The 14,634-nt window shown below is 49.1% G+C and overlaps 1 protein-coding gene across 7 annotated transcripts in view; it reads left to right on the top strand.

Moving 5' to 3' along the window:
- The window catches only part of NMRK1 (nicotinamide riboside kinase 1), a 665,849-nt gene that overhangs the window by 379,280 nt on the left and 271,935 nt on the right, over positions 1-14,634 (top strand). For all 7 annotated transcript variants that reach the window (XM_069625832.1, XM_069625834.1, XM_069625835.1 and 4 more), the window contains one exon: positions 13,797-13,871. In XM_069625832.1, the coding sequence (XP_069481933.1) occupies positions 13,797-13,871 (75 nt within the window). The remainder of the gene's footprint in view (positions 1-13,796; positions 13,872-14,634) is intronic.

The raw sequence follows: 14,634 nt of genomic DNA, 5'->3' as shown, positions 1-14,634 counted from the left end.
TATAAAATGAGCTGAGGGGTTTAATTTCAGAGGGAATCCCAGATTGACGTACGTGTCAACTATTTCCAGAGGGGCCAGGCCCATCTTCCAAGTGAATCCTAGGTTCTTCGGTATGGATCCACCTAAGCACATGACTTTAGTTTTATTGATGTTAATGATCATGTGATTGGCATGTGCGAAGATGAATAATGCATCGATAGAGCGTTGAAGTCCTATGGGGGTTTGATCAAAAAGAACGAGACGCCAAGTATCTTTGGGGGATATTTTCTTGCTGCTTCTAGATATCCAGCCATGTCAACTGTATAAAGATTATATAGCAGGGGTGTGAAAACACATCCCTGCTTCAGACCCAAGTTGGTTTCTATCAACCCAGTTGTTATACTGTCTAGACTAAGGCGCATTGTAATGTTGGTGTATAATAATTTTATAAAATACAATACATGGAGATCAATGTTCCAAGAAGTGAGCTTCGATCAAAGAAGTGAGCGTGAGACCAGGTCAAAAGCTGTACTAAAATCTATCAGACAGCAGTAAAGGTTTGGGCTTGTGCGTCGGGAAGGATCTGTCATAAGGGATTGTATTGCACATATGTTGTCCAGGGTGCCGTGTGATTTTCTGAAACCCGTTTGAAAGGGTTTAAGCAATTCACTTTCAAGGGCCCACCGGTTTAGGTTTGCAAGAAGAATCGTGGAGAATATTTTCATACTTGAGTCAAGCATGGTGTCTGTAATTTGAGGGGTCCTCCCTTTTTTATAGACTGGCATAGATTTCCAGCATGATTCTTCTATTCAGGAACAGGCTGGCGTTTGTTGGATGTAGTTCCTCTAGCTTGGCCCATTTGCCAAGTACACCCATGTTTTCGCATACTATGGCTTCCTTGTCGGTACATTGCATCCCTGCAGTCCTTTTTTGATTAAAGCTGGAAGGGATCAAGGACACTGCCTGATGAGAACTTTGAGTATCAACTTGCAGGGAGGCAGTAGATGATGAAGAGTGAGCTGATTCCCCAAAGGCAAATAGTGGGGCTCCAGTAGTAGAGGTGAGCTAGTGGGTATTGGCGTTAGGGTGTGCCGAGGGAGTGTGAGGAACTCATGGTGGCAACAGTAAAGACAGACACAAGTGATCACAGTTCAAGGGTGGTTATTGAACAATGTTTGCAGGTGGAAAAAAGCCTAAACTAAACCTAAATCTAAGATGGGAGCAAGTGTCGACCAGCAAATGAAAATAAGGCAGTCCTAGTGGTTTTGTGTCAAAATAAAAGGGCCTATACTAAGAAACCCATTGCCAAACCTCACAGCTAATACACAAAAAAGGGATGCGGGATAGTTTGCAAGAAAAGGAAAAGTGGTCTCAAATAATATGTCAGGATGCAGCAGCTTGAGTCTCCCTTCCCCAAGTTTTGGGCATGGGGTAAGATGGGAGCTTGGAGCACAGTACAGCCTCGGCTTCTCCAGCACGAGATGACAGTTCCGTTCCAGCAATTAGGGCTATCGATGGCCAAGTCTCGTTTCACTTGAAAGTCTTTCCTTCGAGGGCCTGACGTATTCAAATAACCAAAAAAATTGTCTTTTCCTTGGGCTTTGGGTGACGACTTTAACCCCGGGATTCACATCCTCTGGGTGAAAATCCATAGAAGGCTCCTCAGTGATATCCAGACCCCGGATTGCTAGGTTCTCTCGCTTCTGAGGGCCTCTCAGGTTCCAAAATAAAGTTCCTTTAACAAATGAAAGTTTTTTTCCAATGTTCGCTGGGTGATTAATTCACTCCTGGGTCCCCACTCTGAGCACTGACCCTTCTCACTTGTTTACCACCGTTTCAGGTAGGGTGATGTTTTCACCCCTAAGCCCCCCTCTTCTGGGCGCTGACCCTTTGCAAACTCAGCCGGATCTCCCTTGGTCAGGCTCTGACCCTTCTCTTCTCTTTAGCGAGTTTAATTTCCCTTTGTTTCTCAATGTCTTTTCAAACAGTTCATAGTGGACATCCCTCCGCCGGGTTCACTCTTCTCAACACACTGTTTCTTGGGACTTTAGATTTGCCCCATTCTCATCAGCATCCCTTGGTCGAGTTAACTCGTATCAAGTTCACATTCACCAATGGTTACAGGATTCACCTCCTTTGCTTTCACACAGCTTGTAGATCAACGTTTTTTGATTATACAGGATTGTACTTGACCGTCTGTATGACCACTTTGACCTATTTTGGTGCCCCTCCTATGGCCTTCTGGTATCTGTAGTTTTGCTCATACAGGGATTGACCAGAGTCTCTTGAGTTAGCACCCACGTGGTGCCGCTTTCCCTCTGTAGCTGGTCTCCCCTTTAACACTTGTTACAGTTATTTCCCAGTTAATTGATCTTTGAGAATCACAACGTGGCAAAATTAAACAATCAACACACCCTGGTTCTTGTTGGTCTCCCCTCCACTCACCGGCTGTGTTGAACCGCTTGGCTTTCTTCTTCATTGGAGTCAAGGCCAGTACCACGGTCGCAGGATCTTCCCTCGCTTCTGCTTATCGGCATAGGCTTGCCCCGTTTACTATTGACATCTGCTGCAAAACACAGTGCTATTGTTCACGGCTTTAGGCTTACTTCCTCGAAGGTTCCACGGGTCTGGGAAGAAAAGGGCAAGGTCATTTCTCTCCTCGCCACCCTCTCGATTCTTGACGCCTTTCTCCTTCGCTTGAACTGCTGCGCCTGCTTAGCTGTCATGGCATGCTGTCTGCTGTGCTCGTTCTGTGCTCTCTTCCTCCACCTTTTATCCCTGTGGGGCAGGGAAAGGTCTGTCAGGTGTGTGTGATTCTGATCAATTGCCTGGCTTTGCCTTACCCTTGTATTGAGACATGTCAGGTAAACGGCTCTGGTGTTAGTCTGTTCTCTTGTGTGTCATTCAAAAGTGTTTGTGTTGGAAAGGGGGAGGGACAGTGGTTTTGAATGTCCTACGTGGTAGGATAGGGAAAAGGTGTTGAAGGAAGGGGGATACCGCGTCTCACCCGTTGGTGTCCCGCTACCACTCTTTGAGGAGCCCCATCCAGGTGATCCTCCCTCACTGGTCCACCCCCAGGAACTGGATCCAATAGTGATGGCTGTGTCCTAGCCACCTGGATGACAGATCCCTGAGGACTAGCCAGGGAGACACCTTCAGGTTTCTCACATTCCCTTCCTCTATGCAAGGTAAATATGCCTGTTCTTTGGTCAGGTCTTTTGTCTTCAAGACCGAGCAGAGAACATGGATGAGAGATGTCCATGAAATCACCTTTCGGTGTCCCACTACCACTCTATGAGGAGCCCCCATCCAGGTGATCCTCCCTCACTGGTCCACCCCCAGAAACTGGATCCAATAGCGATGGCCGTGTCCTGGTCACCTGGATGACAAATCCCCAGGAAATAGCCAGGGAGACACCTTCAGGTTTCTCACAGTAGCCAATAGCCAATTATTCATGGGGCCACGTAGATGTACTTGCCTAGTCATTCCACCTGCTAGAGTACAAGTTACTCGGTTGGAACTTGCAGCTGCCGATACTTCGGGGCAAGGACAAAGCTCGGGAGGAGGGCCAGAGTGGCCAGCTGGTTTACATTTTACTGTAGTCTTCTTGGGTTTGATCAAAGTCATCCGAGATTTACTTGTCACAGGGGCTGGGAATTCTGAGAACCGGATTGGCAGCTTGCTCATTAGACAATGCCGATATTGATAGTTCCTGAAAATCCCAATCACTCTCCTCGATGTTGTCTATGATTTCTTCGGATCTGGTCTGCTTGCCAACATTCATACTTGTATTTGCTTTATAGTTGGTATATTTCCTTTAGTAGAATGAGGTGCTTTATCAGCCGTCTTCAAAGGGGCCAGTTCAACTAATGGTTGTACATTTTCTAGTATTACGTCAGTGACCATGGACAGAGCATGTTTGATCTCCCGCTGTTCTTTGGCAAGTGTTGCACATAAAGACATGAGAGCTTCCACGCTAGCTGAAAAAGCGTTTAAAGTTCCGATGATTGTGTCTCTAGGAGGGCCATGTTCAATTTATGCTTGAGGGGAGTCGAGCTCACTGTCACTCTCTGTCTCACTGTCATCCAGGGCTGAATAATCGGAGCAAGGTGTTAGAATGGCCATTTCCGATGAAGCCTGCAATCTCATCAAGAGGCTGATAGTTTAGTGCTAGGAAGGCTATCGTAGCCACCTGGTACGGAAGTTACATTGTCCTTGGCTCCGGCGGAGTTCCTCTGTAGCCCAATACACATATTAAGTAGAGTCTAATTATTATCAATCATGGGGGAAGATGCTCTGCTTGGGGGTCGCTGTGGAGGAGAGGTTTGAGTTCGGTTAGATGGACCAGAGTAAGGAGGGAGCACATTAAGGAATTTGGTAATAACAATCTGTGTGCCGGATTCCGTGTCAGGGTAGGCCTTTTTTCCCCAGTAATTTGGAGGATGAATCCAGGCTTCTGTCTTTTTACTGGCCGTGCTGAAGCGCTGCGCAAACCATATTTACGATGTGCTTTGCGTTTTATGCTAGTGCTAGAGACGGATAGCTACTCAGACGCAGTTTGTGTTTCTCACTGGGTCTTAATGGCAACCTCCGTGATTCTATGACAAGACTGGAGGCGAGCATTATGCTTCAACTTCTTTATTAACTACTCTTCAGCAGTTTCAACAAACTATCTCAAAAAACAACAAAGAAATGTCCATATATCCATATGACTTTCACTTTCAAAACTACAAATCCCAAAGTCTCTGTAGTCCTTCTCTTTCCAGCTCAGCTATGACCACATCCTGTCCCTGAGCTCCTCCTCTTCTTTTACTGCTCTTCATGCAGATAAGTCACATTCTCTTTACCTCCCAGTTAATGTGTATATTTATGCAGTAACATATGATTTAGATATGGTTCGACTTAGAATATCCTTATAACTTTTGCTTGACACAGATTAAGGGTGTTTAGCGAGGGAGTGCGAGCGTAGCCTCAGTTACCTCGCTAGATGAAATAAGCGATAGCAAGGCACGTCGGCCGATGGCCGTATTGTCCGGGGTTTGTTTTCTTGAATGTTTGATTACCATTTTATAAGGAGTAGCAGGAGCTCCGGCGGCCGCCTTGGCCCCGTGCCGTATTCCCGGCACTTCAGGGGTGCGCTGGCGGGCCACAGAGCTCTCTGAATCCACGGTAGACCTTCCCCTGAAGGGGTAGAGCAGACTTTCTTAGGTGCGGGCCCACCTCCCTTGCAGAGGCGGAGCTGGGCGCCAAGCGAATTCAGCCGTAAGGAAGGCTGATGCAGAGCTCCCCCCCCTCTACTTCGCAGGGGCAGAGCTTGCTGAGTGCCCGTGCCGCGTCGCATTTATTCTGTGACGCGGACCGGGGCATAGGCATCACCATACGCGCTCGGGCAAGATTACAGCCGTAGGAGCTGAATCTCACACCGTGCGCTAATGCGTTTATGCGCAGATAAGCAACCTCAGGAAAGAGGCTAAAAGAGGAAGCGGGCAGCAACAGCTCCTGTGAGGACAGTGCCAGCAGCAGACACACGCACACAAGGCTCTCTGCAGACAGTGTGTGAAACTAAGCCACCACAGGCACAATAGACAGTTAAGGAGTCCGGTGCAGCCACAGAAAAAAGTTAAAAAAATTAAATAAAAAAAGACAATAATAATAACAAAGAAGGAAATATATATACAAGAGAGTTCTCAACTCTGAAAAGCATCTGCTAGGAAGTGGGCAGCGAAGACACCTTCACACAGGTATTAAGGCACAGAGCACCCCTTGTCATGTCTGAATTCAAATGGAGTGAGGAGGAGCAGTCCCTAGACTTGGCTGCCGGTTTCAAGGAGGTGCTGGGGAATTCCCTAGTAGATGCAGTGGCTCAAGGGGTGAAGCCCCTACAGGAGAGGCTGGAGACACTAGAAGCAATGCTTCATCAGCCTAAGGAAAGCACCAAGAGGAGTCGCAGCTTGCCCATTGAACCCTCTGGAGAAGGGTCTAAGGGGAGTATTCAGGCCCCCAAGAGAAAAGCCTCTGCAGACCCCCAGGGCCCTACGGATGGGGCAGATGATAAGGCCCCGGAGGTCGCTGACGCCTTCGCGAAGCTTAAGAAAGCATATTTGCAGCGTCGGGTCGTGCCGGATCTCATGATCCCCTCTCCTGGGGATTATAATGAAGGAGATGATGACCCAGGCTCGGAAGAAGAGCCAGAGGAGGGGACCTAACCCCTCACTAGCCGGAAGAACCAGTCGAGGAAGAATGGATGAAGCCCAGCGGGAGAAAAGAAGGCCCGCAAAGAAAAGCACCTCAAAGAGGAGCAGGAGGATATGTTTGACCCGGATACCATTAGAAATCTGAGATCTTCCGACTGGCAACCCTCTCCGAGGGTGGCTCAATATATGACAGCAAGGCTGAGGAAAGCGTTAGATAAGAAAGTGAGTCTCCGAGCGGAATGCCCCCGACCAGACTTGCCGGGGAAGGTGGCGGAAGCCCCCGAATTGGACCCCAGGATGCTCACCTTTGTCTCAAAGAGCAATAAGGACCCCCGTAAATGGATAGACAGATCCTGGAAGAGCTGCCAGGAGGTGGTCCTGGACTTAGCCGGTCCTCTCGCTAAGATCATGGACTTAGCAGAAAGAGCGAGGGACACAGGCGAAGAGGTGGACCCAGAGGCCCTAGCAGGTTGGGTGCAAAGAGCGGTTTGCCTCCTAGGGAAAGCAAACTGCGCCATAGCCTCCGAGAGAAGAAGAGGGCTGCTTCTGAAGATAGACTCGAAGCTTAGTGATCTGGCATCCTACGAGGCAGGTGAGGCAGCCCAAGGTCTCCTGTTTGGTGAGACATTCGGAAAGGAAATGGGCCGCTTTGTAAGCACTGACACTTCGCTGGAGAAAGCGCAAGCATCCATACGTAAGATCTTCCCACAGAAAGTTTTTGCAGGGACCGGTCGTTACAGGGGTCGCTCGACCGGTCGCCAACCAGGAGGTAGAAGACCCCCGAATAACAGAGCCCAGTACTGGGGGAACAGGCAGCAAGACACATTCTTCCCAGCCAGAGGTCGCAACACCAGAGGTCGACGAGGAAAAGGTTTCGGACGAGGCCAGGGGTTTACACCAGGTAAGGGCGATAATCTATCCTCCAGTGGGAGGGAGGACAAGTATGTTCTGGGAAAGCTGACGCGTGCTTTCCAGCAATGCCTGGATTTTGCAAACGGTCAGAGGTCTGCAGCTAGAGTTTATTCAATACCTGGTGCAGACCAGTGTACCCCAGCGCCCGCACCTAGCGAAAGCGGAGCAAGCGGCTCTCAATACCGAATTAGAGCATTTAGTAAAGAAAAGAGCCATAGAAAGGTGCCCCGGGACCCCAAGCTTCCTCAGCAGCATGTTTCTCGTTCACAGGAAGGAGAAAGTACGACCAGTAATAAATTTGAAGGAATTGAACGGATGGATAGTCTACCATCATTTCAAGATCAGCTCAGAGACTCCCTGAGAGAGGGAGACTGGCTGACCAGATTAGATCTGAAGGATGCCTACCTTACAGTTCCAGTGCAGGAGCATTTCAGGAGATTCATGGCTTTTCGCTGGAAGGAGCAGTTCTGGCAATTTGGGACAATGCCATTCGGGCTTGCGTCAGCGCCTTGGGCATTCACAAAACTGATTAAACCAGTTGCCGCAGCCATCCGAGAGAAAGGGATCCAGCTGATTATATACTTGGACGATCTGTTGCTTCTCGCAGAGGATCGTCAGGCACTGGAATATCAGACAAAGTGGGTACTAGACCTGTTGCAGTCTCTGGGGTTTCTAGTAAACACGGAACAATCAGATACGAAGCCAGCGCAGAGGTTGGATTTCCTCAGTTTTGTCCTGGATACGAGGAAAGCCACCCTGGAGCTGCCAGCAAGGAAGATTCGAGATATCAAGAGAGAGATCAGAGCATGTCTGACGAAGAAATTGATTTCTCTGAGAGTTCTAGCGAGAATAGTGGGCCTACTAGCAGCCTCCATGCAAGCCATTTTTCCAGGTCCCTTACACTTTCGAGCCTTACAAAGGTTAAAGATAAGACACCTGCAACAAGGGTTGAGATATCATCAATCGATACCGCTAGATCAGGAATCTATCACGGAACTGGAATGGTGGTTACAGAATATGGACGCCTGGAATGGGCGTGCCATATTCGGAGACCGGCCGGACCTCGTGATAGAGTCGGACGCCAGACGTCTAGGATGGGGAGCTCGATGCGGAGAGTTGCAGACCGGAGGCAAATGGAGCGCAGAGGAGCTGAGCCTGCACATAAATTGCCTGGAGCTTCTAGCAGGCTCTTTCACGATAAAGACGTTCACAAGAGACAAAGTGAAATCTTGCGTCCTGCTGAAGATGGACAACATTTCAGCAGTTCTTTACATAAACCACTTAGGAGGGACAAAGTCCAGGATGCTAGCCAAGCTAGCGAAGGACTTCTGGCATTACTGAGGACAGGGACACCAGTGACAGCGGAGTACTTGCCCGGAGCACTGAATGTAGTAGCAGATTGGAACTCTCGATACCTCACGGACTCCAGCGATTGGAGGCTGGATCCAGCAGTGTTACAGATTTTGAATCAGAAGTGGGGTCCATTAAACACAGATCTGTTTGCGTCTCGCCTCAACGCTCAGATACCCAGCTATTTCAGCTGGAGGTTAGATCCAGACGCAAAAGGTACAGATGCATTCCTGCAAGAATGGGCAGGCGGCACGCATTACGCATTCCCTCCGTTTATGATGCTGAGCAGAGTGCTGGCGAAGGGTCGGAGGGAGAGAGCGGAGCTGGTACTAGTAGCACCTTTGTGGAAAGCACAAGTGTGGTTCCTGACGCCGATAGAACGCTTGATCGATCTGCCGAGAGTCCTCCCGGAAGGAGAGCGACTGCTCACGGACCCAGCTGGGCAGTGTCATCCTCTGAGAGTGAGAGGGACACTCCCGCTCATCGTGTGCAGGATATCAGGAGACGATGGGAACTGCCAGGCATTTCGATGCAGGCGGCAGAACTTATTGCCGAATCCTGTGCTCCATCGACTAGGAGGAGCTACGACGCGGCTTGGGCCAGGTGGACGAATTGGTGTAGAGCAAGAGGTTTTCATCCCATTTCTGCACCTGCAGTCGCCATACTAGACTTCCTAGCGCAGCTGCTGCAAGATGGGAAAGCTTTTCGCACTATAGGGGTGTACAGATCAGTGATTTCCGCAGGTCACGTACCGATTGAAGGAGTGCCAGCAGGCGAACACCCAGCAGTCTGTAGGCTTATTAGAGGAGCTAAGATTAGAGCGCCACCGGCTCCCAAATATACAGTGTTATGGGACGTGACGAGAGTATTGAGATTATTAGAAAGGTGGCCGAGTAATAGATATTTATCTCTCAAGCAGCTATCGGGCAAACTAGTGATGCTGTTCTGTCTCATATCCTGTAAGAGGGTTTCAGATGTTAGAGCATTAGAAGTTAATAGAAGGACATTTGGACCAGAAGGAGTGACCTTTGTAGTAGTACAGAGGACTAAATCGAGCACAGCCACAGTGCACTATCCCTATTTTCCAAATCATACCAAATGGTGCGTAGCTAGCTGCATCAAAGAATACGAGGCCAGGACGGCAGAGAATAGAGCGGCAAGTGCGAATCAGTTGCTAATAGCGCACAGGAAGCCTTTTCAGGCAGTGAAGACAGCTACCATAGCTAGATGGGTCAGAGAAGTAATGCTAGCAGCAGGTCTTTAATAGAATTAATACTCCCTGCGCAGTTAGCAGGGGTAATCTTTATTATGCAGTGCAGTGCGAACCGATGGAAAATCAAGAGCAGCAGTCTTTTAAAAAGGGTACGGTTTGTATAGCCCACAATTTAGAACACAAGAACCTCTTACCCAGCTCCTCCTAGTCCCTCTTTGTCCCACCGTGGACCAGGACAGACCACTCCACTGCTACTCTCGCGCCATGTTTGGCGCGTGTGTGGGGTTTATAAGGCTGTGGCTGTGTTCCTGTTTCAAAGGTCTGTCTCCTTAGAAGAGGTAGCAGACAGACTCCAGTCTCTCAGATGCACCGTAAGGACTGCTGCAGACCATGGGCGCCAGGCTCATAGATTAAAACTTACCTGATGCAGACCATGCTGCAAGAGCTTCCAAAAGAGGCTTGGAAGGGACTACTTTACTTAGGGACTATTTTTTACTTGGGCGGGGCTGGGGAGGAATACTTACTTGGGACTACTTTGGAGGCTATTTAAACCACGCCCGAAGAGCAGCACACGTTTCGCGTTATTCTGCATCCAGCAGCGTAACGCTCACCGTGCCTGCAAGTCTGCATCCAGCCTTCTGCCACGCCCGCCTCGAGTTTGGAGCTCCTAGAAAAAGGGAGAAAGAAGGAGAAAAGGTTAGAACAAGAGCAATACCTTTAATCCTTACCTGAATTCCCGATCCATCGCGCCTTCGAGCTGGAAAAAAGAAGTTATTTTATGCGCGTCGCCTTGCCTGCTGCAGCGCCGCGCTGAACTCACCGGCCTTTGCAGAATCTTCACATTCCACCGCATCCTCCTGCATGTTCCCGCCGCACTGTGGCACCTAAGGAGAAGACAAGAACAGCAAGGTGAGCCAAGGGAATACACAGAGGAATATTAGTTACCCCCCATAGACTTACCTGATTTTACCACCGCGGGTAATATTCCTCTTCACGGGTCGGCGCAGCTTCCACTGCATCTTCGCCGAAACCTGGCCCCCAAGGGGAAATAAAAGGACAGCAAGGTTGAAACAAAGGGACTAACAAGGGGAACCCTCCTCACCACAATAGACTTACCTGATTTTACCGCCAGAGGTATTATTCCCCAAGACTTCATACTTTCTTTCAGCGCCTGAATAAGGGAGAAAGCATTTACATATTGACATTATTTTATCGAACTGTGTTGGAAAATACAAATCCTTACCAGAATACTACCGGTTGCCACGAGGAACTCTTCATTAGGGTCAAGCTGCAACCTGCAAGGAATCGGACAAGAGTGAAAGTCAGGCATTTGAACTCTTACGAACTTTATACTTATGGCGTCTTGCCGGGAATCTCGGAGTCAATATTGTTCTGGAACTCACCAATTCCTTCGAGCCAGTGAAGCAACTGGTTATCAACGCGCCCCTGCGCTCAATGCAGGATGGAGAGCTCATCTTTTCAAACCATCAGGTGAGACTATAAGAGGAGACATCAAAGGTGATCTGTGGGGAGAACAGCGGGGGTGGTGGGGATTTACGCTCAACTCCACGGGTGGTTAATTCCCTTTCTCCATTTGCAGAAGAATATTCCTACGGGCCAAGCAAACGAAGCTAGGTGGGCCAGTCCAGTCCGTCATCTAGGCCCTACGCGCCACTTTGGTGGAGACCGCAGCTGTCCAGTTCCGATCGACGCCTCTGTGGGAGCCAGGTGAGCGTAACACACTGCCAAACTCAATTGTTTCTATCAATTCTACTGTCTTTACTTAGACTTTCCACAATATTCGTATGATTTCCACTGCCTTTACTTAGGCTTTCCACAATGTTCGTATTTGCATCAATTATGTTGCTTCCTTTGCTTGGGCCCTCCCACTTTGTGTGTGGTATGCAGTATTCGTCCTGAAGCGCCCTGGTAACCCATGTAATCTACCTGGGTTTACTGGTATTTCGTGGCGTCTTCAGCGTTTGGCACGTTTCCTTCGCTTCTGGCCTGCTTGACTGGCTGTGCTTCCCGTGAGCCGCTTCATTCCTGCTGGGCCTCCTTCTGTGTCTGGCAGCTCCAGCTGCCCGTGATAAGGAAGCAGCAAACTTCTCCTGGCTTCGCTTTGCTGCACAACGTATTAGTCGACCTCTGTACTGTGTTCTGCAGTCCACTCGTCTCCATTGTCCAAAACAGCGTCAGAACAAGTTCGTTGTGGCTGCAGTCACCGTCTCTCTTGCTCTCTCTCTCTCGTCTTGTTCAGCTGTTTCCATTTTAAATGTCCCGGTCTTACTTAGCATTTTCCAATGGCGAGAATGCAGAGTTGGTTTGCCATGTTTGGTCATCCTCATTAATTCATCCCTGTTCCCAGTACTAGACAAGGGGGGTAGAGATCCATAACGATGTTAGCTAGAATACAGGAGTGTGGCACAGGTTTCTGGGTGTTACTAAGAGTTACAACTGAAGGGTTGCGTACCTGGAGTTTGACTTCCCCTACGTTGTCTTCCTGCAAAAAGCCACCCCCAGGGTCAGAATCAGGAAGCTTCTGCCTTTCCCTGGCCGCGTAAAGGAAGCTCAGCCACAGAGAATCAGTGAAGACATTGCAAGATTTGTCCCATCACTGATTCAGGAGGGCTCTGTGACGGTCCAATGCCAGGCACCGGGGACCAGGGAATTCTCCCCATATCTCACCAGGCCCATCGTCCATTGGCACAAGGAGGTATTTGGGGCTCCTAAGGTATCCCTTTGGCAATCCACAGAGTCAGGCAGGGGGAATGGTCCTATTGGGTAAAGATCCAAATGACACTCCCAGGCTGTGTCTCCCTCCTCGCATCCCATATCTCTCCTAGCTCATTTCCCATGCCAAATATTTCAGCTTATATGTAGCACTTAAAGGGCTCCCTAAGAGGAAAAACTAAAACAAGAGTTTTGGCCTGGTTGTTGTTGTAACAGTCTGACTGCCCGAAGGCACTGCAGTTGTTGCCGATTGCAGTACAGAATGTGGCGTTATGTACCCATTCCACAGGCAACACAGGGGGGGTAACGGTTTGTGGCCCCAGTTAACTGCCCGAATGAAGCAATGGTCATTTACCTGGGCCCGGGGCAGTTACCCCCCAGTGTTGCCCGTGGAACAGGTACAAAAGGCCATTAGCACCCCGGCTTACCAAAGCAGCAACCTGTTAAAAAAAGGATTTTCCTTCCTACATCACATTGTAGGATGGAAAATCCTGTACCAACGTGGCTGCCATGGTAAGGGAAGGCGGGGTTCCGTAAGGAGCCCCTCTTTCCTTTCCATTGTGGCCGTGGAAAGTTGAGAGGAAGGTGCAGCTGTGGCGGCGAGGGCCGCAACAGCCAAGAAAAAGTAAATGTGCAGGGGGGGGGGTTAATAAAGAAAAAAGAAAAACAGGGATGGAGGGTGGGGGAAGATGTCAGCGGGGGACCCGGCCGTCAGGCAGATTGGAACGCAGGCTTACACCGGCGGTTCAAGCCTTTAGCCACCTGATTGGCTGGCTCCCCTGCCCAGGGTGCTAATGTGCAGCCGTCCCGAGCTGCTGCAGGCTGCAGTGTCTGTCTTTTGAGGTTTACTAAGCGAGCTGAGAGTTCAAACTGTCCCGATTGGTTGCTCATTCAACAATGTTGCAAGCATTGGGGTGGTGCTCAAGAACACATTCGGTCACTGGTTGACCCACTCCGTCAGGGAGCCTTGTCCCGCTGCTATATCAAGAGGCCTCTGTCTTTTTGATGTTTACTAGCGGGCTGGAGGGTATAAACTGGCTGGCCCCTAATCTGTTGCTTCTCTACAGCGTCTCCTGCAAGGGGGCAGGGCTCTAGACTGTGTTCTGTCCCCGGTGGTCCAGCTCTTTGCCTGAGAAAGTGCCAATATGCTTTGAAAAGTGCTTACGCCGTACAGATGGAAAGTCATCAGGGGAAAATCTCAAAGAACAGCAGCTGAAATCAAGAGCCGGATCTTTGGCCAGTGGCTTTGGGCCCATTAAATTATACCTACCAAACTTGTCCACAATATTTGTATTTGACGTCTTCATACTTTTAGTAGCACGTTCAGTTGTTACATTGCTTTACAAATGTGCACTTGCCTATTGCTGGTAAATAATATATTGTGATCATTTGCTCTTTCTTTGTTTTCTTTCCAGTTTACATCAATGGACTTAAATCAGTAAATGATATTTATTCTCAGGTCTACAGTGATATAATGAAAGCGCTTGAAGGTAACCGTCAACATTCTGGTGGCATGCCTGTAACCATTCAGTAATAATTATGTGCGGTGCTGTTGCTAAACATTTAAGTTAGCACAGTTAAGTATTTGAATTTTGCTGCTGGTCTTCAACTGTATGGCTTTATTTTTTATGCATTTTATGAAACTTGAAAATGAATGATGTGTACAGTAACTGTTATTAATTGATCAGGCAGTCAGTCTCATCATGCTGGCTGTGACAAAATTCTCTGCCTGTGCTTTAGGGGAGATGCAGTGGCCAAGGGAGCCAGATGCCACCTCCAGCGGCGTGATGCTGAGCCAGGGGCTAAGTGAAGAGGATCGCCTGGTCAACTTCACCCTGCCCCAAGTTTAAGGCAGGGGCTTGTCAAAGGTCTAACATAGTCCACCCGAATATAGTGAGGCCCAAACGCCCACCTGAAACTTTAGTATCCTTGAAGGCCCAGACTGCGTCTTTTCATAGAACAATTGGAATTCCATCTCCCAGAGAATGCATGTCGGGAATGTCCTTTGGGCAGCTCCCCACAAGGCTCAATCAGGGAACAACTGTCGGAAGCTGTTAAGTTAGCCTGAAAAGCTGTGGCACCTGCCTTGCAATGCTGTTCAGACGCCGAATCATGGGCTGGCCCTCTTGAATACCATTTGTTTGGAGGCAGGTCCGGTTTCATTTACCCAGCTGCATGCTTCGCTGTCTGTTCACCTCTCTGCTGTACCCTCTCGGCTGTGGTTTCGTTTCCTGCCAGGGACCTGCCCTCGCT

This window comes from Ambystoma mexicanum, chromosome 6p, assembly GCF_040938575.1.
Source record: "Ambystoma mexicanum isolate Mex_15411 chromosome 6p, UKY_AmexF1_1, whole genome shotgun sequence".
NCBI lineage: Eukaryota > Metazoa > Chordata > Amphibia > Caudata > Ambystomatidae > Ambystoma > Ambystoma mexicanum.
This window is presented reverse-complemented; position numbering and strand designations above follow the sequence as displayed.